Source organism: Osmerus eperlanus, chromosome 1, assembly GCF_963692335.1.
Source record: "Osmerus eperlanus chromosome 1, fOsmEpe2.1, whole genome shotgun sequence".
Classification (NCBI taxonomy): domain Eukaryota; kingdom Metazoa; phylum Chordata; class Actinopteri; order Osmeriformes; family Osmeridae; genus Osmerus; species Osmerus eperlanus.
In genome coordinates, this window is record NC_085018.1 from 15,590,472 (window position 1) to 15,617,147 (window position 26,676).

Genomic DNA, 26,676 nt, shown 5'->3' on the forward strand with positions numbered 1-26,676 from the left:
GCAGATTTCCCCGCTAATTTTAAACAGCACATACACAGTAACCTGCATTATATTTATCTATTTGAAATAAAGTTGCGAATGCGGCATATCTATACCGATTAAAATTGTTATTTGCCTCTGTCTGTATCACGTAGGCCTATGTCTTTTTGCCAAAGTTGCTTAATATTTGTGGTCGGCACTGTTAAGTTAACACTTTATCCTTAAAAGCCTATTAAGCCGCATCTGTCGCACAGTCCTGGCGTAGATTTTGTATTTATAACTTGACTTGCACTGCTAGGATATGTCTGCTAAACACCTGCTTGATTCCTTGGCTGGAAAATATTTTGAAGACTATACCTACTTCTAGCATGTAGCATAAGAGGTGAACTAACAGAATAATGCAAACAACCTGTATGAACAGTAACAGTCAAGTCAAACTGAACCATCAGTACTTAATTACAGTTTGCAAAGAGACAATTAAATACATGTAAAGGAGAATTACATATATTTTAATAATTCTACATGAATTTACAATTCTGACAGTGCTTAAATCTTGAAATCATTAATTTTAACATTTTGTTTCAGAAAAAAAGTTTAATTCCTACAGTCTTTATGAAAATGCCGGCTCCTATACAGACACAAGTATAGAAGCCACATGCCTTATTTACACATTACAAAAGGGAAGGGACATGGTAAAAATGTAATTTTTGAACAAAGAAAATGAGAAACAACACAAGTGCTGAACTGGAAAACAGAAAAATGGTCTTAGTCTTATAGGACAAAAATGCTTACAGGCACATTATAGTGTCAAGAAATCAGGTAAATGGATATATATATATTTGTATATATATATATACAAAATACAGTACACATACTGTAAAAATATACATTAAATATATGACTGATTATATATAAATATAATGATTCCAAAGCAATTTGTTAAAATTAATCCTGAATAATGATAACATAACCATTACAGTAAACATGTTTTTGCATGAAATGCAAATGTACTAAAAGGTATTTTAGATACTGTACCAACTATTTAAGAGAGCAAATATTAAAACAAGTTTACATCAAGATATGACACAAGTATATTTGTACTGCGGGAAAAGACAAGATCAGACTTTCTCTCAAACAATATACTTCTCTATTAAGCTTGTTTAAAAACTGAACACAGCATTTCCATACAAATAAAAGTCATATAAGGCTGAGACATGTAAGTTAATCTGTCCAAGTCCTATCCTACATTGCCTTATATTAAAATGACCAACTGGTGCATCACTATTTAACTTGAAGCAAAAAAGAAAAAAAAGGTCTTATTTTGACTAATTTGAAGTAAGACATTATCCTACAGTACGTTTATAACTTAAATCCACACATCAATGATGTTGCATATTTAAGTATTGATATTGCACAAGATACAAAAATAAGACATGAAATACTGCTTGCTATACCAGTAGTACAAAAAAGATGCTTCATGTCTGTTAGTGCCTTCTGTGAGATCTTCATGTCCAGAACAGTGCCACTGTTTCAAGTTCACCCAGAAAAGGCCATGTGACAAGAATTCACTTTCATTTCAACATAAAAAACATTTGGCACCAATCCCAACTGGAGAGGAAAAAATGGGGTGGGTTGTGTTTTCATTTTAAGTTATACCTTTTGGGCAATCCTACAAAGTATCACAATTATACAGAATGACTAGCTATTTCAGAGTATTCGCTACTTCAACATTTCACACTCGCACTCAGTGGCTACAATATGCGGGACCTCTAAGTGAATACTCTGCAATCTGTTACCTATGCAAACAAGGTTGGTGCTAAGGTGGCTTTCAGGACCTTTGGGAGGCTTGCATGAGGTCGAGTCTTATGCAGGTTGCTGGGGGTTGACGTTCATGTGCTGAGGGTGAGCCAGGAGTCCAATACGCTGTTTCTGCTTCCTCTGCTCAGTCATCTGAGGACAAACACAGGGCCTTGTCAGTTGGTAGCGTACTTCTCACTTCATCACAGCCAGCCACAGCCAGCCACAGCTATACTGAACTGAGAATAGAGACTGGGACAGAGGGTTTCTTCTGATATGAGCCCTCCTACTCATCAAGAATGCCATCTCCTTTCGCACAAGCCACAGTGTACAAAAAACGAATAATGAAACTTAATCAAAGAAATATCAATTATCAAGCCCAATACACAAGCCTTTATGAAAGAAGCTTGTGTCATCATGTACACTTACAGTATACTTACCTATACAGTATACAGAAACAATTATGCAAAAGAACATTATGCAAACACAGTCGGTAGACACTGATTTAACTCAGTTCCAGTTGGCTTGGTTGTGTACCTTCAAAATAATGAAGTCAATTATCTTTGGAATTATTTAACAAAAAGGATTCTTGTTTGACCCAAGTTGTTTGTCAAACTAATTTGATGTTTGGGCTTTGCTGTTGATTGTCATATAGCAGCTATATACGACACCCTTACAGAGGACACAAACGGGGACTGCCCACACTCCCCATAGGTGGCAAAGGACATTCGTTAGGTCTGCATTCACATTAATAACTGCATGCCCTATCCTAAAAGCCTGTACAAAATACTTAAAATATTTCTACCTCAAAAAGTTTGTATCTAACAGGCTTCAGAATAAAAACTCTTCATCAATAGTAAAGTAAACTACTGTACGTGCATATTACTAAATAGATGCGGTTGGTCCTACTACTGTGTCCTCCCCTAAACCTTTTGGCCACACAACAACCATTTCCTTCTGTCTGGGGCAAAGCCTATAGATAACAACCACTTCCTCATAGACACTTCTCATTTTATCTACATGTTTTACAACCCTATTTAGACACCATGTACAGTGTCTGAAAAATAACTGTAGCCTATAGTAGTTTAACAAAATGTGCGATAACAATTAAAATACATACTTTCATAGCACATAGTATGTCTGAAAAAGTAAATAAGGAAATTCATATGATTTCTTAATAATGCCTTCATAAACTAGGCGTACTTTATATAACTTAATACTTATGTACTCTGGTACATCATAACCATCCAGACATCATTATCATCTTAATTTGAATACTATTTGACAAATAACCAATTTGCCACATCAAAGGTAAAACTATATTCTGAAACCAGTGCACCAGTTCTGAACTAAGTGTCAACAAATAAGCCCAAGCAAACTCATTGTGGAACAAATCCTTTTTTAATGACGCAAATAAGATCAGGTTTAGGACCACATGAGCTATGTTGTGAACTATGACTCACTGACTTCTGCTTTCAGTAAGCTCTGCATCTAAAGGGCAAGGAGCTGCACACCAACAGAGACAAACTAAGACATGAAGAAGCCCCGTTCTCTAATTCATTGTCTTAAAGCATTCCAGCGATAATGAACTTCCTACACCCCACACGGGCACGTCTGCAGAGAAAACGTTTGCATCACCTGCTCCTTAAGCTCTGTCAGCTGACCGGAGAGGTTGGACACCAGCTTCATGGTGCACTCCAGTTTCTCCTGCAGGCTCCTGATCTCGTTCTGCTCCCCATCTGCATCGCTGCTCACCAGGGACATAGCTCGCATCCGTGGGAACCAGTCCAGATTGTGCTCCTGGTGATCGGCAGAAAAAAACGTAATGAACATATGTTTGTTGGTCAACAATTAGTAGGCCTACTTTGCTTATAGTCATCAATACCTGAGTACTCGCAAACTCGGTTCATGTTTTTCCTTAAAACTATTTGCTTCATTGTGATGGCATTTTTTGTTTTAGCTTTGTTTTGTCTTGAGTCTGGCATTGTATAAATACACTTTTCCGTTGTTAATGTTAAAATGTTAACATTTTAGAAATCAAAGCACAATGCATTACACATAACTTTACCTCAGAATGACATCAGTGTGTTAGCTACTACCCTATCCGACAGCTCAAAGCCTCTTTGACTAGTGTTTCTGACAAATAAACCAGTTTTTGTTTCGTAGTGTACGTGTCTTCTGATAAGGAACAAAACAAAATGAAAACGATCCTATGAGTGAAATACAACTATTTTTTTGGAAAATCACATGGACTAATCACAAGGGGTCATCTCAATGACATGGCTAAAATATATTTAGTGAGTAGTTTTATTATTTACTGAGACATAATTGGCCTAGACTTAGCATCCCTCATGAACGCTGCAGGGTTAAAGAGGGCATAGACTCAGACTAAAGAAAGTGCCTATTTTCATCATGTGTTTAGTTCTTTACAAGCTCATTCTACACGTAGCAAACCCTGCCATTATCATTGTTTAAGATATTTTAAGACATTTGAACAGCAGATTACTTGTTACTGTTAACAGTTCCTAAATAAACAGTTGTATAACTAAATCTGTCCATAACCAATGGGTCACAATAGATCACAATGCTATTAGCCTTATAGAAGAACTATTAGCCTCATAGAACAAAATAGATCTTGGTGGATAAGGTTACATAATTGCTGCTTATTAAACTAATTAAACTGTACTTAGGGGCTATGTGACTTTTTCTGTATCATAATAAAGACAATGTCTTTTTTTATTTTTTTATCAACTCATTTGTACACGGGAACACTGACAATGGCTTCAAAGCAATCAGCAGGTAAACGGTTGCCACGGAGCAGTCTGTTTACAGCATTCTTTTTCCACTCCATCTCGTCCAGCACTGGACCACCACATACCAAAGTTATTGTGCCCTTACTGAACCTGCCCTGACGAAGGCCATGTCAGTGTGAATGGGTCTGTCCACACTCAAGCACATACACACAAACACATACCATTACGTTAACAGTCCCTCTAAAATGCACTCCTTCACTCGCATTCATGTGCAGTACAATAGCATTGTTCCTCTAACAGTATTGGACAGACTCGGAAGGGTTTGAAGAAGCATGAGCGGTGAGGAAGGTGCCTCAGCGCACGCAGCCTGTGACTGATGTCAGCACAGCTGAAAAAGCCCCTGGGTTTCAGTGGTGTAGTGTGATGGGGGGTGAGGGCTGCGGCGTGGCGGGACACGGCCTGGCGCCGGCTCTGACAGCAGGGCAGGGGAATCACACAGCTCTCTGATGGGGAGATTCTGAAAAGGAGAGGATGCTGCTGTGTGTGCGCGCCTCCCGTCTTCAACACACACAACAAACCTCCCCCGCAACCCCCTCAGACACCAATATGCTCTCCTGCCTTTCCAAATATCTTACATTTACATTACATTTACATTTAGTCATTTAGCAGATGCTCTTATCCAGAGCGACTTACAGTAAGTACAGGGACATTCTCCCCGAGGCAAGTAGGGTGAAGTGTCTTGCCCAAGGACACAAGGTCATTTGGCACGGCCGGGAATCGAACTGGCAACCTTCTGATTACTAGCCCGCTTCCCTAACCGCTCAGCCACCTGACTCCCCATCTTGCATCACTGATCACTGCGAGTCGATACAGGTTATTCGGATGCTGGTCATAAGCTATACAGTTCAACACTTTCTGTTTCATGATATGATATGTATAGTTTTGGATTCTTCAAAGCTTGAAATGCAGATCACCCCTGAAAAAAGGATATGTTATAGGAAGAGGAATTGTACAACTCCAAAATGGCAGCGTTTGTTTTTGTCAGTTTGAAGAGCCTATACTGGTTCAATGGAAATGACGGAAGTGCATTTTTCATTATTAAAACCACAAGGTCCATAACTGAGTAACAGGATGCAGTGTGGTTTGAACAGCAAACACAAACGTCAGTAAGACCACAAGCCACCTGACATTCTAACAGCCCACCACTTCTGTAACGCATGCATCCTAATGACTACACCACTTCAATGTATGCTAATGAAACATCACACTTCAAAATAGACCCAAAGCCAAAAGGAAACCTTTCTTTCCAAACACAAAACAAGGCAGTACACCCCTTTCCCTTTTCCAATTGCACTCGGATCAACTCATTATCAAACTCAAATCAAAAGTTGTGGGCAACATGAATCTGTGAGCATTGGCTGCAGCAATAATGAGGTCAACAGAGACTGATGGACTTGAGTCAGGATGAGGGTGTAAAAAAACATGATGGTTGAAGTCTGCTGTCACTGACGTCAGTCCTAGTCATTATTCAAGTAGTCTGACTCCCCCACCTCTCTCCAGTCACCTTTTTTTTTTTTTACTTAACATGAAACCTCAAATATAGCATCAAATAGTACTATACTGAGAAGATCAACAGAAAAGCCAAGTTGTTTAGCAAAAACTAATAGTAAGTAGTTAAACAAAGTAATACTTTGTTTATAATGTAAAACAATATACCTTTGTACTATTTATAAAAAGACAACTGGACAACTGGATTGTTGTTTCCCTTTACATTTAGTCATTTAGCAGACGCTCTTATCCAGAGCGACTTACAGTAAGTACAGGGACATTCCCCCCGAGGCAAGTAGGGTGAAGTGCCTTGCCCAAGGACACAACGTCATTTTGCACAGCCGGGAATCGAACTGGCAACCTTCAGATTACTAGCCCGCTTCCCTAACCGCTCAGCCACCTGACTTCCTACCTTTGCCTACAGTACCTTTTCAATGTCCAAAGAAACATTTTGGAATTGTTTTAGAGCATGTCGTGTTGGCAGCTATGAAGATGATAATAGGATTATGCTCTCAAAAGGAGGAAAAAAAATCCCCAAATTCCTTCGGTTGTGGATTTTAAAATGTTAAATCATTAGTCACTAGCCATGAACCAATTTGTGTGACAGCAGTTAGGACGTCTCTCCTATCCTCTCAGACACGAGCGGCAGCTCCCAGAATAAACTGAGGTGGAGGTTGAGGATGTGGCGACTTGGAGGCTCAACATTTGGTCTTTGCATGTGACGCAGAGGCGTTCGGGGCCACCGGGTTAGTGATGGGTCAGCGATGCCTTTTAAGCTACGTCTTTGGCGGGGGGGTCATCTCAAACACACTGACCACAACGTGTTCCCGACAAGCTCTGTTTGCCTCAGTAGCGTCAAGGGTTAAATACGTGGGGGAGAGGCGGGGTGTTAATCCTAAATCAGGTGGTTCCTCACAAGACTCCGAGGTTGCAGCAACACAGGACAGACTAGGGCTACAGCTGGGTCTCATAGCCCATCAGAAAGTGTGTCGACAGCTTCACTGGGCCACAGTTAAACATTAGAAGCAGGGCTTTCTCGTTAGGTTACGAATTTCAACCCAATCAGTCAAAAGCAATGGATACCAACATTTAAAACGCCCAGTAGTCATAATTATGAAACCCATATTGACTCGTAGAGCGATAAAGATATTACGCAGGATGTCCTGTCTACTGCTAGGAAGGAGAAGAAGAAGAAGAAATGTATATTTATCGTGCAGTAGTGACACCCACAGGAACACACACAGACACAATCATGCATGTCTACGAGAAAGCACCAGGCCCTCGGAAAAGAGGCAAAACAGAACGGAGCAGCTCCCAGAACAGACATGGGTGTGGTTTCCCACACTGCTCAACAGCCATCATGAGTCTCCCTCCTGGTCTGGCAGTCATTAGACAGACAGCATGGTGCAGGGGGAGCCAATTGTGTCTCCCGGTCTGTGCATGCGTGTGTATGTGTGTGTGTGTGTGTGCGTGCGTGTGTGGAGAGAGAGAGAATGAGTAAGGCAAGACCAGACTGATTTTGGAGATTAACACATTCCATGCCAATTTGCCATTGTCTGTCTGAATCTTAAGTCTCCTTTCACATAGCTGACAGATGTGATAATACTTTAGGAGGGATTCAAGGTCACAAAGGCAGGGATTACATAGGGCTGTGGGCCCGCTCAGTAAAAGATTTACTCCCAAAGAGTTGGGAGAAAACCCCCACTATAATAGTCAACGTTCCTTGACCCACAAACTCATTACAGAGGTTATAAAGATTAGTGAAATCTAGACTGGCCTATTCAGCTGTAAGCTGTAAAATGCTCGGGTTAAGGACGATAAAAAAGGTATTCTTTTCGGAAGGAAAATGTCAACATTCTTCCTTGTCATGGAGTGCGCGAGGGTGTAGAACTGTATTCTCAAAAGTCATAGTTGAAGCTGAGACTTGAAGTCAGCCTGTGATGACTGCGTGGCTGTCAACCCCGCAGACTGAAACCTATTAATAACCACATCCCCTTATTTGCATGTCAAGGAAAAGTGAGTGAAGACAACATTTGTGCTCCTACCCGTATCATCTCAGCTACGTAGCTCTCAGGTCCTGTGTACTCGGTGGAGTCCTTCACCTTCACCAACACGATGAAGAACAGGTAGTGCCACATGTTGTGTTCAACCTTGATATGCTCCTCAAACGTTACAGTCTTGTTGTCAAACTTGTCCCGTTCCAAGCCTGTAAATGAACACACAGTCACATTGAATGAAATTGAATAAATGCAGGCCTCATTGGTTCTACTCGTCACCATTCACCTCTCATCACTTGGGATAAACTGTGAACCAATAACGTGGGACAGCATCTATTCTCATTACTACCATCCTTTCCTCCTGAACATCACCAGGATGTCATGAAAGTCCAGTGCAATTTTGGCCTTGAATCCCTTCATGGTGTCAATGTCTCACAAAGACATCCAATTAATAGCATTATGTTCTAAAGCTGTGCACTGTGCATCTGATTTGTGAGCCTGACTACACCAACTTTGTGAGCGAGCGAACACTCCAACATGGACAAGGTCCAGAATGGTACAGTAACAGGAAGGCCTCCTCCGCAATGCAGCACAAGCCGTGACTAACCTGCATTTCAGGGAAGAGGAGGCGGTGTTTACTCTAGATAGAATCGCAACCCCCCCCACCCCCCACTTGCAGAAAAGAGAATGTAAGGCCTGTGACACAACAGCCGAGTCAGGTTCAGACCCCCCCCCCCATCTGCATCGCTTCATCATCCCCAAACACTTTGCAGAGCAGGCGAGACGCAACAATGCTTTCTGCTGTCTCCGCATCGACTGTATTCTAGGTTTCGTTCTGACTGTTTTGACGTGGCTAAAAGTAACCATGTGCTCCTTTTTCGTTGTCTCGTCACCCAGTGTTGCGGAGCACAGGACCTCTGAGGTACTCCAGCTGTGCTGAGCCCGGGGGGGGGCGCAGGTGAAGCAGCGCGGGGGGTCAGGAGGCCTCACCGCAGATGAAGCAGGTCGTCTTCAGCACCTCCTCCTTCTTCTGCTTCTCACTCCTCAGGTCAGCAAAGGTGTCGATGATGACTCCGAAGATGAGGTTGAGAACAATGATGATGACCATGAAGAAGAACAGCAGGTCGTAGATGACCCTAGCTGCAAACAGCGGCTCCTGCCCACGAGAGGGGGGGAGGGGGAGGGGGGGGGGGGGGTAACACACATCATTTGACCATATAATTATATGCACAGCTAAGATTAACTGAATCCAGCAATCTATGGGTATAGAGCAGGGAATTCCAATATCTTAATGTTTGGTAAAACTCGTTAAAAGGCGTTAATGGTTACGATGTGTTTGTTTTTCCGTTGTCAGAACTATAACTGAATTGGGTTTTGGTTGGACTAATTCCCGAGCAATGTCCAGTATCCAGACCTCTTTGGATGGCTTCCTCAGGACATCCCCGACACCCCCTCCACTCCGCAGCCCGTGACTCAGCACGGTGACGATGCACATGAGCAGAGAGTCACACGCCCGCTCCTTATCCTCTATCACTACTGCCGACGGCTGGGTGGCTATGGTGGCTGTGAAGGGACACAAGCCAGAGTGGACCTTTACAACAGAAAACTTGGAGCCATTTCCCCCCGTACTCTGTTTTACAATCCCTGTTCTGTTTAGGTATGTGGCGTGTTAACTTGTTCTAAAGTGCTCAAGAGTCAAGAATATATCTTGGGCTGCAATGTGTCAACAATCCCTGTGTACATGTTGTATCATTATGATATACACTGTGTAAATGTTTACAAACTAACAAGTCTTTGCTTGGCAAGGTTCTCAATGAGAAGGATCACTGTAACAAGCTTCAAAATGTCAAAATCAAATAAAACAATATATAAATTAAATCTTAGTTGATCCCCAGGAGAGGCAAACATTGACAACACCAACATGCTTCTTCCGTTCCCATTCCCATAGAAACAGTCCACGAAAGTGCAACTATTAACATGGAGGATGATGATGGTGGATGAGGAAGACTGCGTGAGGCTTCGGGCCCAGACGCCTGTGGAACATGACAGGGCTGGCTGATCCCATTAAACCAGTGGTCGGGTTCCACTTGGATTGGGGAGGTTCAACGAGGTCAGTGGGGGGTTGTTACGACTCCAGGATGCTGGGGTGATGCTCTGTACGCCCTCCCAGAGTGCACCCTCTGACCTACCAGGGCCTGACTGTCATTAAACTATGACCTCTCCCCATCACCACTCCAGCTGACATGCATGCATGCTATGTGGCTCCCCTCCCCAGCCTGGACAGCCAGTCAGGTGGAATTTCAGGGCCACAGAGCCGCCCAGCATGCATAGATTTACAACCTCATGGAACATCTCTCCGTCCGGAGGAGGGCTGCTGACTCTGGGGTCTGTCAGGACACAAAGAGACCCTTTGACACACACTGATGAACAGCCTCCAGCCAGCCCATACCTTCCACCATAGGCTCTGCAGAGCAGTTCTCTCCACTCTCCTTCCTACAAACGCCAGCAGAGAAGAACTCCCCCACCATGCTGGCTGCAGTCTCTGCCAGGAGAGAAAACAAGAGGTCAGCAGGGCCAATCTTGGTCCTTGAGAAAGGAATTTGCTAGCCTGGCTTCATATAGTAATTGGACAACTGTGGAATGAGTAAGTGGACACTGTGTGGACACCTTTGCAGAGACTTTGATACAAAAATAAGTTTTATGTGGTTGATAGGTTTGGGGGAGTGTACATCAATCACTGAGGCATATTGACAGCAAAAAATATGTCGTCTTATAAACTAAAAGAGGGTTTTTATACTGTTGGACATTCCACAAAAAGCTGGAACTCATAACAATATATCGTTTAGCTTGCTGTGTGTTGTTTAGGACGGTGGCACCTTACCTAGAGTTTTGTTTGGTATCCTGTCCACAGCCAGGATGAAGTCATCTTTAAAGAAGATGTACCCGACAATAGAGAAGAGGTAGACCAGGATCAGGGCCAGCACGGCAGTCAGCACGATCGAGCGGCCATTACGGGTCACACTCTTGATGACATTCAGCAGCGTCTCCTCTCTGTATATCAGGTCAAAGAGCTGCATGACAGAAGTGAAAGAGTACGTTTAAGATAAGATAAGCTTGAGTGCATAAAAAAAAAATCCCTGTCTGTGTGACTTGCAAGGTTTGTGCATGAGCGCACCAGTGTGTGTGTGTGTGTGTGTGTGTGTGTCTCACCAGCAGGCTGTAGAAGAAGACATGGACAAAGACCCCGAGGCTGCAGATGATGAGGTAGAGCAGGTGGTAGAGGAACTCCACGTCCATGATCATAGCCTTGTAGCCCCGCGTGAACGTCCCTCGGTTCCCCACGAAACTCATGAGGAAGATGATCTTATTACACACCTGAGACACAGACACGCACAGGCAACACAGTCACCCCCTGCTGGGTTCCCGGGTTTGGTCGCTCCGCTTTCAACACGTAGGACAAAATGGTGCAATGTCACTTCCGGGCCAACAGCATGAAACGGCAGTTAACGACTCTTTCAACCCTCTGAAAGACCCCCGTCATAACCAGGTTGAACCCCCCCCCCCACACACACACACACACACACAGAATCTTAGACTCACATTGAAAGCTCCTAACAGGAAGAGAGTGGGCTCCAGACCCACAGAGAAGATGAGGCGCAGGATGGTGGAGGCGATCAGGGCCCTGATGCCGTGAGGCTGGGGCAGAATGAGGACTATGACCAGGGACACCAGCATGGCCCCCCACAGCAGGGCAGAGAGGTGGGGCTCCAGGGTGCCTGAGGGAGGGGAGAGACACCACATCATTCCATACCTTTCACTTCACTTAGGTCAACAGCAACAGCTTGCTTTCGAGTTTCTGTGGGTTCCTTGCGAGCGTGCATTTGTCAAGGTGAAAACAAGGCAAAGAAGACATCTCGGACACCTCCCAGCACCCCCTCCCCCAAAGGCCCCTAATTCCTCCCTCCTCTCTGCGTAGAGAGGAGGGAGGAATCACAGGTGCTTGTTACATAACCCCGGCTGCCAAAAATACTCCAGACTCCTGATAAATTCATGAGAGCTGGTCTGGGAGTGATCTCAGGTCTGTTGGCTGACTGCACTCCGCACGCGTCAGACTGGACGTCAAAACCTCAATCCTCTAACCCATTCATCTCTCCAGAAGATTCCACAAGCCAACCAGCACAGCAAGGTAACAACAGGACACAACTAAGCACCTTCTCACTCTTCCTTCACACACAGGAATCATTCCCTGGTTTTGTACAGATAGACAATGTATAGTCTTCTAATACATATTTTGTAAGATTTCTCAGAGAGGATTTAGTCAGAAAGGAGGACTTTACTGTAACGTTTGGTATAACAATGCTAGCCAGTCTATAATAACTCATCCTATAGGATTTAAAGGCAGCTTCAATTATACCTGGGAAAATAGATTATTTACACAATGTGTCAATTTAATGCCTTGCATAGCCTACATCAATAAATCAAAAATACTTCTGTGCTGCACTGAAACAGCCTTTTATAAGACTGTGGGCCCGATCTTGCACCCAGCGCAATTGACTTTGTCAACGACGCAAGTATCATTCCTAGTTTGCACTCGACGCAAAGCGGACTTTTCCCTCCACAGACGCACGTCGAAATGACCTTGCGCTCCCGTGGGCGGTTCAGCGAAAAAGGAGGCGTGTTCCGGCGCAAACGTTCCCTGGTGCTATTTTGCAGTTTCCGAAAAACAATTCCGCCACTGACCAAAAAAAAACGTGGTCTAAAGTCAATGGCGCATTATTCAGATGCTATTTTAAGGGCGCAAGCTTGGTCCTTGCACACTGCTGGCGAGGCCAGGGTCTTCTTTCTGCAAAGCTACGTTACATTGTTTTGATTTATGGCGTGTTACATTTCTTCAATGATTATAAAAAGATTTTCATGAGAAATCTCTATGTATGTGAACATGATTTGTAACAATTGTGGCAATGTTCTCCCACGCCTGTTTAACCGAAGCTAATTTGGGTGGGTTTCTTCTCCCATCTCCATCAGAATCAGAATTCGGTTGATTCGCCATGTAGCCTATGTTACACAAACACGGAATTTACTGTGGCAGGAAGGTGCAAACAATAAACATATACGGGTCTTAAATTAAGTAAAAAAAGTACAATAGTTAAACTAATTCCAAGAACTAAACAATTTAAAAAATAAAATATAGGGTAGGCTATATAAAAATAAGAATAAGAATTTGAATGAGCAGCATGAGCGGGCAATTTCGTGCAATGAGAAAACTGCTCTGCCTTTCCCATACAATGTCACTTATCTATCTGTTACGGCCCTGACTAGAACGTCGGTCTCCTTGGCTGTGAACCGCTCCTGGCGTGCGCCTGGCAAATCCGCCGTTATAATAGCAATCCGCCATGGAACAAGAGCTGCTCTTAAAGGGAATGTGAGATGACGCTCTGATTGGTTTATTGCACGTTACGCCCAAACCACACCCATTAGTAATGTAGCTACTTCGGACCTACCCATTTTAAATTTGCGCCAGGCGCAAAGTCATTTATCCCGCCGGCAAAATAGCAACCGAGCCGGAGTCCCGCCCACAAAGTTACTTGCGCTTTGCGTTTTGATACTTGCGTTTCAGATCGTCAAAATAGGGGTATGTGTCTAACTCAATATACCTAGGTTAATTCCTTGATGGTTTAATAATTAACAAGAGGCCAACTGCCAATGACTGCTGATAAACAACATAAGTACAAAAGAGTTATTGTATTTGGGTGTGAAGTTTTACAGCTATGTAAACTATGGCTGGCTGGATACATCATTAGACCCCCCTACCACGCCCCATCCCTTACACACACACACACGCGCGCACACACACACGCGCGCACACACACACGTCCTGGAGTGAACCCACTGAGGCAGTTAGGTTTTCTGGAGACCTTTGACACTAGAAACCACATAAACGTTTCTAGCAGTAAGCTAACAACCATTTGTCTTCTTTTCTCTTTCCAGCTCTGAGGAAGTTCAAACAAAAGGGACTGCACCGCTTGACCCCAGCCAGAACAATAGAAAGTGTATGCTTGTCACAATGTGGTCTTCTCTCTGCTACTCTGCAGAAGAACAATAGGGGCCTTAATGGCTGTGGCTTTGCACAACACTTCCCTCAAGCAGAAAACAGAAACAAGGGTATCAGACAACAGAAAACTGTTTTAGTGGACAGTCTCTTCAAAAACAAATGAGATTTGAACATGACTTAGTTAAGCAAACCTTCTACCCCCCTTTGTGATACAAGTTTGCTAAACTATTCAGTATATTACACTTTGAGCTCTAAACAATCATGGACCAGGGCTGCTTTGTGCTGTGTCTTGTGATGTACACAAGACAGCTGTTCCCAAGGCAGTAAAGGTGGAGCCTTATGATTGATGACCAGGGTGACTGAGGCCAGGTCACATGTGATGGTGAAGTGTACGAATCCTCGCAAAGCATATGTACTGAATGCAAATGGATTCTCATCTAGCATACTTTGTTTTTGTAATAATCACCAATTAAAGTGAAAAGTGTTGGAATGATGTCATGTAGCAGAGGGCATCGAGGGCATCGAGGGAGCCAGCTCTGCCGGCTTGTTACCGGCTAGGTGTCAGTACTCAGGGTAGCCGTACATTCAGGCCAGCAGTCGGGTGTTGTGTTTCCTGCGGTACTTAGCCTTATCACAGAAATGAACACGTACACACCAACACACCCCTCTCTCGCCTCAATGACCGGGGTGATGATCACAAAGACAGGGCATGGTAAAATTTGAAGGTAATTTTGTAAGTCTAGTCGGATGTTGAGTCAGGTGTCCGTGTCAGTCTCACTCACACACCGTATCAACAATTGGGTCATGGCCTCATTGAGCAAACATTCAATCTGGCGTGACATCACTGAGTGATCTGAGGAAATATATTGTGTTTCCTTATAATGGTGTTCTAGGTGTGATGCAGATTAACTGTAAACTATTCATTGTGTGAGGGAGGGAAGCTCCACCCAAGATGGAAGTGTATAGGAAGAATCTACTAAAAATCTTTATACTTGGGAGTTAAATACAGTATACACTCTCAACCAGTTTAGCTCTTGAGAAAATACAGTAGCTCTCCTGTACAAACACACTTTAGGTTTAGTAATGTAGAACAAGGTTGAGTTAAAAGGTATGAAGTACTACACAGAAGCACCCAGTAAATCACAAGACCTTCCTAACTACCATGACCCATTCAATACAAACCATATTTCAACTATCCAAATGGTCCATTGTTGTGTGTGTGTGTGTGTGTGTGTAATGTGCCTTGCATATTGCAGCAATCCCTGGCTTTAAGGTTCCAGTTGGTGTCATATGCTCCAGTTTCCTGTTGTGTCATCCCACTCACAGCAACAAACACAGGGCACGTACACAGTACACAGTACACAGCCTCCAACCTGCCAAGACTCCCCACAGCTCAGTCAGCTGGGGATGAGGGCTGGAGGAACAGAGACATAGGGGGCACAGACAGCCTGCAACACAGAGAGTGTGTGTGTGTGTGTGTGTGTGTGGTGTGTGTGGGGGGGGCTGTGAGACTGACCTCCATGGATGCCCTCCAGGGGGTAGAAGAAGGCCACCAGCAGGTTCATGAGCACGGCCAGGTTGAAGGAGATGCTGCTCCAGAAGGACATGTTCCTGGAGCACCAGTACAGGACGGGCTGAGCTGCACGGGGGGGTTACCAGGACAACAACAGTGAAGTAACAGTCCAACCAACCCACGAACAGCACGCATGTTCACACACATCAAAGCATGCATTCACAACCACTGTGGCACAGCATCTGGAAACACTGCATTCCTCAAACTGGAACCAGGGGGCCAAAGAGCACGTCCCAGGATATGCACGTACAGCACAGCTACTGACTAATATCCATACCACAACTCAAACATTCAAAGAGGGGTTTTCCAATGAATACAACATGCACAGGTTTAAAACAGTGTATATCATATTGTGTTCTAACACTGACAACAGTTATAAACCACCAGGCGTGTGGAAAATGTCTTAGATACTGTAGCTATACCAGTTGGCCTCTGGGGACAAATTCAGTTGAAATTGAAAGTTACAAATGTATTTGGTTTGAGTATGATTCATAACTCAGACTATTTATCTCTGTGGTGTGTAGAGTGGTGCAGCCTGGTGGTCCATATCTACGCCTGTGACTTCATGGAGCTGGAGATGGAGCTTTTGCCTTGTTTTGTATTTGTATTTTTATTCAGACCTCGTTTAAGCCACTGCCAGACTACACCCAATGCACATGCATGTACAGTCTATTAACAAGGTTTTGTACTTGCCAATTCAGTTTCAGACTGATAAAACTGAAAAGCATTCAAATGAAAAGACTACAATCTGTCCAAAGACAAGAGTATGGCAGTCCATTCAGAGGGTTCAAATTCAGGCCAATCAACAAAGCAGAAACTCGACCTATTGCATAAGAACACATCATGCTCGCGTAAATTGGCATACATCTGTCCTGTGAGAAGATTACGGTGAGTGATCGGAACTGTCCAGTCCAATGGCAAACGAGCACACGTGCTACCCACGTGGCTACTGGTCAGGGGAGGTGTGTGTTTGTGTGTGTGGGGGAGGGGAGGTCATGTTAGGTTATTTTTGAAAAAGGGGAACTGAGGGTGGGGACTTTCAGTAACACAAGCCACTCATGACTTGAGGTTAGCACCAACGGAACAACGCCTGCACAGTGCTTATTCATTCAGATAAGAGGAGGGCTGTCACGTGTGGACAGAGTGACATGACTACCTCCGGCAGGGCCGACACAGAGACAGGCCAAAACATAAAGTCAACAGAAGGAACAAAGACGTGGGTCTCACTGCACTCCATGGGCTGCTGGAGGGGGGGAGGAATCTAGGGAGTGTCCAATGACACGCCTTAATGACAGGGGGATGATACAGGTGGAGTGCTGAAACGATGGCCTCCCTCATGATGCAGGAACACGAGGCCAGGGTTTCAAATGTGGCTTTCAAAAAATCTTCCTCAGATTTCAGAATAGGCTCCTCCTACTCTGACATCCATCAATGTCGCGTCCCCTAATGTTCCCATGAACTACTTTGCCTTGCCTTATCCCATGTAGATCACCACTCTGCTGCCAACAATACTTGAACTAACCTGTCCCTCCTATTGAGTTCCTGGCATTCAACCTGGGAGCCACGAGGGACTTCCAATCCCATAAGAGCCAGGGACAGGTTCATCACCACAGGCCCTACTCTCAGACAGCTCAGCCTGTCATCCATCTATATATACCTCTTCCCACCCCTACCAAACATTCCCTCAGTCTCTCCTAGTCCCCCTGAGCAAGTCTGCAAACAGGTTGCACATGGACGCAGGGTCAGCTCCGAGAAGTAAACAAGTCAACAACTCTCCCTATCGTTGGCAGAGTGTGTGTGTGTGTGTGTGACAGGCGGACAGACAGAACAGGTGTCAGATCTCCTGCAGTAGACAGGTTCGGAAGTAAGGCTTATGCGTGGTATTGAGCCTGCCATTCAAACATACCATCATGGTCAGGATAAAAACAAACATTCCCGATATCTCACTAATTCTTTCCAACATATCTTCATGCTATATACAGTCTCTTAGCCCTAAAGGTTATGTTATACATTGTAATGCATCCAGATTACATGTCCTCTCCCCTGCCCTCCCTTCAGAGTTGGGGTAGGGTAGACTCTCCCAGGCCAGGACCTTTGAACTGAGGGGCCTGGGAGGGCTGGGGGAGGGGGTCTGGGGGAGCAGGGAGGGTGAAGGGGGGAGGGCATGTAAATCAGGTACTACATATAGAGAGGTAAGGAGAGGGACGCACAGGGAACCGTGTTTGCGTTGCCAGTAGCCTCTTGAGTACCTCGCAGCTTCTTCTGCCAGTTCATCTCGTTGAAGAGGTCCTCGGAGCGCAGGAAGAAGTCATTGATCTTGCTGCCCTGCTCGTCGCGCTCCGTGGTGTAGTACACGCGCAGCTTGGACTCGTTGGTGAGGAACTCGCAGATGTTTGGCACGGGGAAGACTATCTGCTCCATGGTGCGATCCAGCCGCACAATCTGGACACAACCACAGCACTGCCCGTCACAGACCCCCGTGTCTCTCTCTCTCTACTCTCTCGCAGCTCTAGGACCTGGGCCGACTACACCCAATGCTTTACAGTCAGTTATTGCTGCTTGGCTGGGTGAAGCTGTAGCCAAACACCATTGTGTGTACGGACTACAGTTTCCTCTCACCCTTCTTAATCATGAGGAGTGTAAACAGTGGTACGGGGTGAGTTTGCTTGTTCTCTGTTGGTTCTCTGCAGCACATGGTTTGCTTATTTGATCAACTCTTCCTGCTTTGAGGTTTTCAGCATTGTAAACTAACAGCATTCTTGGTCGCCTGAGCACACATCAGAACCCGTGCAAACATGCCAAGGGCGCTTGTCATTTTCAAATGCTAACAAAACAAGGAGTCTCATGAAGCAGGCCAAGAAAAACAGTATGACTGTCACATGCTTAGAGTAAGCCACCAACTGAACAACATGTTACAGTGCATCCAGAGTGAACTCAAAGGGAATTGGTTTAGAGTGAAACTCAAGCTGGTCCCAGTTCCAGTCCAGTGACGGCAGAGGGGACTGGAGGAAGCCCAGCTCAGATGGCTGGGTGAACTGAGACAACTGGGAGACTGACCTCGATCTGGGCCGTGTGCTTCGCATAGAACTGGAGGGCCTCCTCTCCCTCTCCGTAGATCCCTCCAGGCCTCAGCATGGCCTGCAGCTCCTTGTTATGGCGGGCCAACTGAAACACACACACACACGTTCTCTGATGAGCAGCGGTCAGCCGGCCAATGGGGACCGCCACACACCCCTTTTCAGAGCAGCTGATTGGTCTCGTTTATGGCGCCCACCGTCCTACAATCTCCTACTGGTTGACTGTGGTGAGCTGGTAGGAGGTAGAGGTAGACTAGATAAGGAGATAGGAGTCTGGCAGCAGAGCACTTCAAGCCTTCAGCTGCAGTCCAGCACAGCAAAGCACGTGTCTCCGGTTATCTGTGTGTACTGATAGCAGGATGCACACCGCTCATCCTGGAACATGGCATGTCTCTGCATCAACAATGAAACTTTCCTGAGGTGCTCGGGGGCGGAGGAGGAGGGGGGGGGGGCTCAGATGTAACAGCCCAATCTTGCGGGCGTGTAGGTGTTGACACAGGTGGGTGCGGCTGCTCCTATAGTGACGGTTCCCTCGGCGACTCACCTGATGGGCCAGGATGTAGATATTGTGGCCGACGTTGCGCGGAGAGGCTGAGTGCTCTTCCTCTCCCCCTTCCTCATCGTCAGGCTCCAGGACCTCCACTTCTCCCTGCATGTAGGCCTTCTTGATCACCTCCACCTGTCACACAGCACACGGGGGCGGAGAATCCATCTGTACTGTACCATCCTCAGGATGGTACAGTACAGTACACAAAAAAACTATAATACGTGTTGTTTATCAGCAGTCATCGGCAGTTGGTCTCTTGTCAATGATCAACCATCAAGGAATTAACCTAGGTATACTGAGGTACAGACAGGGATGATTGTGATTAAACATAGACAAATAATACATCAAAAATCTGTCCCACAACGGTCATGAGTGTGGTGTTGTGACTGGTCGTCAGGGTGGTTACTGGAATGCCCCTGCCAGCCACTCACCAGCTCTTTGGGCCTCATGTTGTACAGGATCCTCTCAGCGTTCTCACTGTCATGGCGACTCTCCATGATGGCCAGCAGCAGTTTGGAGGCATTGTTCTAGAAGCAGAGAACAAGAGGTTCTAGACAGGATAGGAAGGCCACACTGAAATGAAGAGAGTAATACAACTCTAAGTATCTTGACCTGACCAAAGGCTTTAACATCACCTTGAGCTCCAGGACTAGGTCCATCCTCTTCTTCCCCAAAGGGTTGATGTCATTGAGAATTAGAGCAATGATGATGTCGATACCGTTGCATTCGTGAGTGGCAATACAGTTCTGCAGGAAACACAAATGGTCAGAACCGTGTTGGGATTTAGTTTGTGAGAGAGCTCCCACTTCTAGGATTTAGCCGCACAAAGTGTTTGTGTGGCTTCCTCTCCATAGCTTTGACGGAGCGTGTTGTTCATGGAGAGCTGCAGAGTCAGAGCCTGTCTGGCACACAGGCCTCACACCTGACCCCTCTGCAACACTGCAACAGGAACAGAGGGTGCCGCCATCATGAGATAGTGAAACCAAACAACGCTTATCCTCCAGAAGAACAACCATGGGCAGAGTGCCCTGAGGAGTGGTGGAGTAGTGGAGGAGCCGGGCTGCGCCAAACAAGCAGTCAGTCCGGACACTCTGTAAACACTGGTACTTACTGTACACACACACACACACACATGTAATGAACATGAACGAGTCAAATTACAGCGTCAGAAGTACAGCGTATAGTGTCCAAAAAAAGCCCACCCTGCGCTTTACATGTGCGCTTTGTGCAACAACCCAAAAATAACAATTACGATAGAACATTCCATTGTATGGCATCCTAAAAGGAATCTTGGTCTTGAAGAGACGATCCCATTCTGGATGAGTGTCGCTGTGTCTCCCTACCTGGTTCTCGTGGCAGGGCCCCTGGCAGTACTCCGTCAGGCTCTCCACAGTCTGGTTGATGAGGCCCACGTTCTTCTCGTTGATGTAGAGCCCCAGCAGCCCCAGGCCCCCGGTGGTGCTGCCACAGATGCAGTCCAGGAACTGCAGCGTCTCACACACCAGGTTGTAGCTGTTCTTGTTGTTCTGACAGCGCAGGAAGTTCTAAACGGGATGGAGAGGGAAGACCGGACCGTTATTGTAACCCCCGTCGTCCCGAACACTGGGGTAGCAGCAGAGGGCCCGAAAGAAGGTCAAACGTTTACATTTGTGAAAGACACAAAGTGAGTCGAGGTCTGTCAGTGAGATGTGTTATGTGTGAGAGAGAGACTGCCATTTCACACAGGATCAGTGATACTCCTGTGTACTAGACGAAGGGCAAGATGACCTGGGCACATTATGAGAGAGAGCAAGACAACAAAATGGGATGGATCTTCAAAATCCTAACGTAGCCCTGCCAAAGGCTTAAACTCAGACTGCGAGTGTGTTTGGATTACATGCTGACGTGCTAGATCTTCAGGAATGTTTCTAAACATCTCGACAAGATTAGCGCATGCTTATCTTGCTGTGTGGTTGGATTACGATCAACAAAAACAAGCCTTAACACTTAAGACCGAGGACACGGGGATCCACTGCCCATCTTCACGTTCTCTTGGCTTCTGAAGGAAACGTTTAGGGGGAAGTCGACTGAGACGCCAGAACTCGCCTTTTCCAAAACGCCATTTCACTCTTCATAGTGAAACTAGACCCAGTAACACCCCAAATGGAAACACAAGCATCACAATGTTTAACTGATGAGGCCTATTTTCAAACCCTCCGGTTTCATTTCTGTATCAATGTCAGAATGGGGCCAGCGTGGCGAATTAGGCAACTATCCACACCCTAGAAGAAGAAAAAAAAGAAAAAGCTCTGGGTTTGAACGTGTGCTAGTGCGCCCCCTGGTATAGTGGCTGACCTGGAGCTCCCGGTTGTGGTTCTCACAGAGCAGCTGCATGAGGCGCAGGATGGGCTGCATGATGGTGATGATGACGCTCATCTCGCCCTCCTCCTGGCCCTTGTCTGCCGCGATGGCGGCGGGGCCCTCGGCCGCCCCCAGGTGCTCCTCGGACTCCGCCTCGCGACGGTAGGTGTTGAAGGCCCTCTTGGTTACCGTGGACGCTTCCACCAGCTGCTCTTTGACCTCCTCGGTCACCACGGCTGCAGCCACCGCTGGGATCTCTTTAGCTGGAGAGACGGGGGGGGGGGGGAGAGACCATGCAGAAAATGACTAAAGGAAACACGAGTTCATACAATTCCTATTAGGAAGACACACATTGTATGCATGGAGAGAGAGGACCGCGATTGGCTTGGCTGTCGTTTCCAAAACCTTGAAAGCATTTTTAGCAGGCCATTGTGTTCGACTGTCTAGTTTGTCATTGTTTCTATTTAGCGATGTGCTCTGAGCAGCACTCCACCTGGGGGGCTAGCCCTACCCTCTCTGGCCAGCTGTCTGGAGGCCCGCTGGTCTAACCTTTCTTGCGGGAGGGGGCGTCTTTATCAGGAGGCTCCTCCTCTTTCTTCTTGCTGCCCAGGTCGCTGGTGTTGACCGTCACCGTGGCCTTGATCTCCTGCTGGGCCAGCTTCATCCTCTCGTAGAACACCTTGAAGAACTTCTCCGACTTGTTGTCTCCCGTCAGACGGCAGAAGAACGACCGCTGGAGATGGATGGGGGAAACACAGAAACAGGCCTGACGTTGGATCTCACCGAGATTTACGGATCTAATTCATGCGGGGATTTTGGTTGGATTAGCATGGCAGGGAACCAAGTCGTGGGAGCAGCAGTGTTTATACTTGATTTGTTTTTTAGTAGTTGGAGGCAGTTTTGCATTTAGTCATTTGGTTTCGCTACATCTGTCTGTGCCCTTCGGTCCCGGATCAGCGCTCAGTTCCAGCGAGTTTCTCCTCTATAGTTGCGTATCACGGCTCTCTGATAACACCTCCCAGTTCCCTTTCCAGCCTTACCTATTTTCACATCATCCGCTTTTTGCCCCCATAGCAGCAAGCTGCAGTCTGCGCTGTATATATAAACATACCCATGCAAGAACTCACACACCCACACAAATAGTGTCCTCACACATCTTTTAAACTAAACGTTGAGTCAATGAGTGGACATTTCTGGTGAGGTGAGCACGGTGTGTTGACGTCATGTTTCCATGATAAAACACAACGTGGCCTTTTAACTGTTTCGTTTGTGTCTCCGGAGCAGTAGGACCGTGAGACTTGAGAGCTGGTTCTCGAGAGCTCGATCGCCAGCGAACTCTCTCACACGAGGTGGGGGCTGGATGTGGAGTTGTCGTTTTTTTTCAGGGCTGCCATATCCTGTCCCATTTCTCCCTTGACAATCCCTTCTTACATAAGACCTGTAATGAGCTGAGTGTTTAAACGGAGGGCAGAGTACCTCCGCTGAAACACCGTTACATCACCCCAGGAAGGGGAGGGGGGGTAGGAGGGAGAGGGGAGAGGGAAAATCCTGCCCCACTTTTCAGCCCCAGAGCAGCACCGAGTGAGTGTGTACAGTAGTGTGACCAGGGTTACCGCATACATTCTGGGGCGGTTTTGAAAGCCTCTTACATAAACAGCCTTCTTTCAAGGCCGGGCCTCAAACACGGGTTCAAACACAGTCCAGCGGTACAGCACTGAATCCATATCCAACTAAGGAGGATCAAAGCACACTGACTCTCCAGAACGTTCATGCATGAAGATCACAGATGACCCGTTGATCTCAAGTCCAAACTCTGAATGTGGTGGGTGAAATCCAAGCTGTTGTCATACTTCATCTATAAAACGTTACACAGGGCAGCAGGGAGTATAAACAAGAAAACATCCAGCTAATGCAACCTTGTTGACAACAACCCTCCTTGATAGCAATCAGATCAGGAGTCAGGAGAGATTATGCAAGCAGGCAGACAGCCCCAGGCAGTCACCGACTCCAGGAAAGCCAGTTTATAACATTAGTAGGTTCCATTGAGCAACCCTCATGACTGTGGCCCTAACCAAGTCATTCCATCTCCAATCAGTTAGATGACCATAATTGCATCAACACCTGACTGCCATATGACAATGTGGACAAAACAACATCAGCAGAGTAGCGGCAGGCCAGAAGATGAGTTTGGGTTTATAGTCCAAACAAAACGCAGGAAGTGTGCCTGCTGTTTGGAAAAGCCAACACAGCTTCAGTCACTTTGTGTTGGTTTTCAACATTTCTGCTGCCAGAGAGCTGTGGGTTGTTAGCTCAGACCATCTCATGCAGCACCATCATGGGCTTTAATGGAAAAAAAACATACCTTAAGCCAAGCGCTGCAATGTTACACAAAACGGTTGCATTGGCCCTCACAGTGGCTTTGGTGAGCTTATCTATGACTACTATATGCACCAACATGCTGATTCATTCATTCTAGGAAAAGATGAGCTTGTTCTGGTGAGGCAGCTTAGCCTCTGCAGAGCCCACTGGGGAGACAGAGCCCACTGGGGAGACAGAGCCCACTGGGGAGACAGAGCCCACTGGGAGACAGAGCCCACTGAGGAGACAGAGCCCACTGAGGAGACAGAGCCCACTGGGGAGACAGAGCCCACTGGGGAGACAGAGCCCACTGGGGAGACAGAGCCCACTGGGGAGACAGAGCCCACTGGGGAGACAGAGCCCACTGGGAGACAGAGCCCACTGGGGAGACAGAGCCCACTGGGGAGACAGAGCCCACTGGGGAGACAGAGCCCACTGGGAGACAGAGCCCACTGGGAGACAGAGCCCACTGAGGAGACAGAGCCCACTGGGGAGACAGAGCCCACTGGGGAGACAGAGCCCACTGGGGAGACAGAGCCCACTGGGGAGACAGAGCCCACTGGGAGACAGAGCCCACTGGGGAGACAGAGCCCACTGGGGAGACAGAGCCCACTGGGAGACAGAGCCCACTGGGAGACAGAGCCCACTGGGGAGACAGAGCCCAGAGTTGTGCCTGGCTGTGGTAGCTATGTACAGCAGTGTGCCTGGCTGTGGGGGCTATGTACAGCAGTGTGCCTGGCTGTGGGGGCTATGTACACCAGGCTGCAGCCCAGCCTGGGCCTCCCTCCAGGGGATCAACATGGTGGGAAGGAGGGCCGGTCTAGCAAAACAAGGTACAAACCTCCACCCACCTCCCGTCTCTCTCCCCCTCCCCCCCCCCCCCCCCCCAAAGCCCCTCTCTCCCCCCAGACCGCCCCTTAGCCACTATCTCGGCTCTTGGCATGAACATGAACAAGGGCGGGTTATGCAAGATCTATTTATACTGCCGGCCCTCCCCCTCTCTCCCTCCCTCCCTCCCTCCCTCCCTCTCTCCCTCCCTCCCTCCCTCCCTCCCTCCCTCCCTCTCTCCCTCCCTCTCTCCCTCCCTCCCTCCCTCCCTCCCTCTCTCCCTCCCTCCCTCCCTCCCTCCCTCCCTCTCTCCCTCCCTCCCTCCCTCCCTCCCTCCCTCTCTCCCTCCCTCCCTCCCTCCCTCCCTCTCTCCCTCCCTCTCTCCCTCTCTCCTGACGCCTCAGTGAGTGACAGAGCCATCACAGTTATCACCGAGTGGCTGAGTCGTGCCCACCGTGTCGGTAACCACGGAGACCCGCTCTCTCGGCAGTCGCAGCAGACACAGATGGGCTCTCTGGGGGAGAGTGGTAACACCTCGCTGTAGTGGGACCACCACCTAACCAGGCACACACCTTGTCACTGCTATTGATGGCGCCAAATCATGGAGCGATAAGGACAGCTTGCACCACTGAGTTACAGCAGTAGGATGGCATGGGATGCTAATGGCAATTCAGAAAAGATTGTAACTCACATGGAAATCAACCTGTACAACAGGCCAAAAGCAGTCATCCATAACGCAAATGTCAAGGTGGAGCGAGTGTGTTAGATGGGGCCCTTGAAATCAAGCTACAGTTGAGAAACAGCGTTTATGGGCTTTCCAAGGAAGTGGCTGAAAGCAAACCTGAGGCAGCAGCAGGGGGATAAATCAAGACGGAATGACATCGTGCTGCAGCATGCCTATTGAGTAAAAGGGGTGACACCTGTTCCTCTCCACGATAGGATCCAGTCAGGGGTCACATGGAAAGAGGCCAGGAGGCTGGGGCTGTGGGGAAAGTGGAGCTGTCACGACCGCCTCCACTGTTGCATAATACAACAAGCACTCCCCTGTGGCTTTCATTACATTTTGTCACGTCATTTTGAGGAGCCATATGTGTACGTGCACGTGTGCTGTATGCGTGTGTGCATGCTCGTGTCAAGTGTGAGAATGGGTTCGAGTCGTACGTGATGCATTCAATGAAGACACACCGGACACGCGCTTATTTCTGTTAAGTTATGTAGGTCAAGAGCAAATGGTTAACAAAGCGGCATGCTCGGCAGACATGGCAACAGGTGCCCAGCGTGGCCACAGGGCGAGGTGGACGCATCTGGGTCTGTACAGGAGGCCTCCTGTTCTTAAGAAACAAAGCACATCCGCAGCCTGAAGCACATAAGAGATCGTATCACGTTTGAGATCATATCACATTTGAGTATCTGTCCATATCCATTGTTCCAAACTGGATGCTGGCTCAGGTTCAGCTTCCAGAGATTACTGTAGAATTTTCACAAATGTTCACCAGAATTATATAATAATAATGATGACGTGTCTATTAAGCTCACGTGTTTATCCAAACTGACATACAGGGAAGGATTTGAACCTGCCACCTTTAGATCTGCATTCAAATGCTCTACCAGTGAGCTAAACCCAGATTCCTGACAGGGCCACTGTAGTTCTATAGGCAGAGGACAAATGGACATCTACAGTATCAATTTGGGACCTGTTGTCTTCAAAGCAGGGCCCAGAGCCCAGCTCCACATCCTCAATGACTGTCTTTTCACAACTGGGTGTAATATTCAACCAAGAGACTTTTGGAAAGTCCCTAATTAGAGTGGTTAGCAGAGCACTATCCT

At 46.8% G+C, this 26,676-nt stretch overlaps 1 protein-coding gene across 10 annotated transcripts in view; it reads right to left on the bottom strand.

The window, feature by feature from the left end:
- Positions 1–479: 479 nt before the first annotated feature.
- itpr1b (inositol 1,4,5-trisphosphate receptor, type 1b) overlaps positions 480–26,676 on the bottom strand; it is a 67,141-nt gene continuing 40,944 nt past the window's right edge. For 5 of the 10 annotated variants that reach the window (XM_062463311.1, XM_062463318.1, XM_062463301.1 and 2 more), the window contains 18 exons: positions 22,213–22,396; positions 21,658–21,926; positions 20,667–20,867; positions 19,959–20,069; positions 19,755–19,850; positions 19,321–19,455; positions 18,757–18,864; positions 17,949–18,141; positions 15,643–15,765; positions 11,675–11,850; positions 11,285–11,449; positions 10,956–11,145; positions 10,524–10,616; positions 9,489–9,637; positions 9,065–9,230; positions 8,123–8,283; positions 3,415–3,576; positions 480–1,929 (listed from right to left, as the gene is read on the bottom strand). In XM_062463311.1, coding sequence (XP_062319295.1) covers positions 1,843–1,929; positions 3,415–3,576; positions 8,123–8,283; positions 9,065–9,230; positions 9,489–9,637; positions 10,524–10,616; positions 10,956–11,145; positions 11,285–11,449; positions 11,675–11,850; positions 15,643–15,765; positions 17,949–18,141; positions 18,757–18,864; positions 19,321–19,455; positions 19,755–19,850; positions 19,959–20,069; positions 20,667–20,867; positions 21,658–21,926; positions 22,213–22,396 — 2,769 coding nt within the window. In that variant the 3' untranslated portion in view covers positions 480–1,842. Of the gene's footprint in view, positions 1,930–3,414; positions 3,577–8,122; positions 8,284–9,064; positions 9,231–9,488; positions 9,638–10,523; positions 10,617–10,955; positions 11,146–11,284; positions 11,450–11,674; positions 11,851–15,642; positions 15,766–17,909; positions 18,142–18,756; positions 18,865–19,320; positions 19,456–19,754; positions 19,851–19,958; positions 20,070–20,666; positions 20,868–21,657; positions 21,927–22,212; positions 22,397–26,676 lie in introns of all 10 variants that reach the window. The other 5 variants (XM_062463247.1, XM_062463294.1, XM_062463265.1 and 2 more) reach the window with 1 other exon arrangement.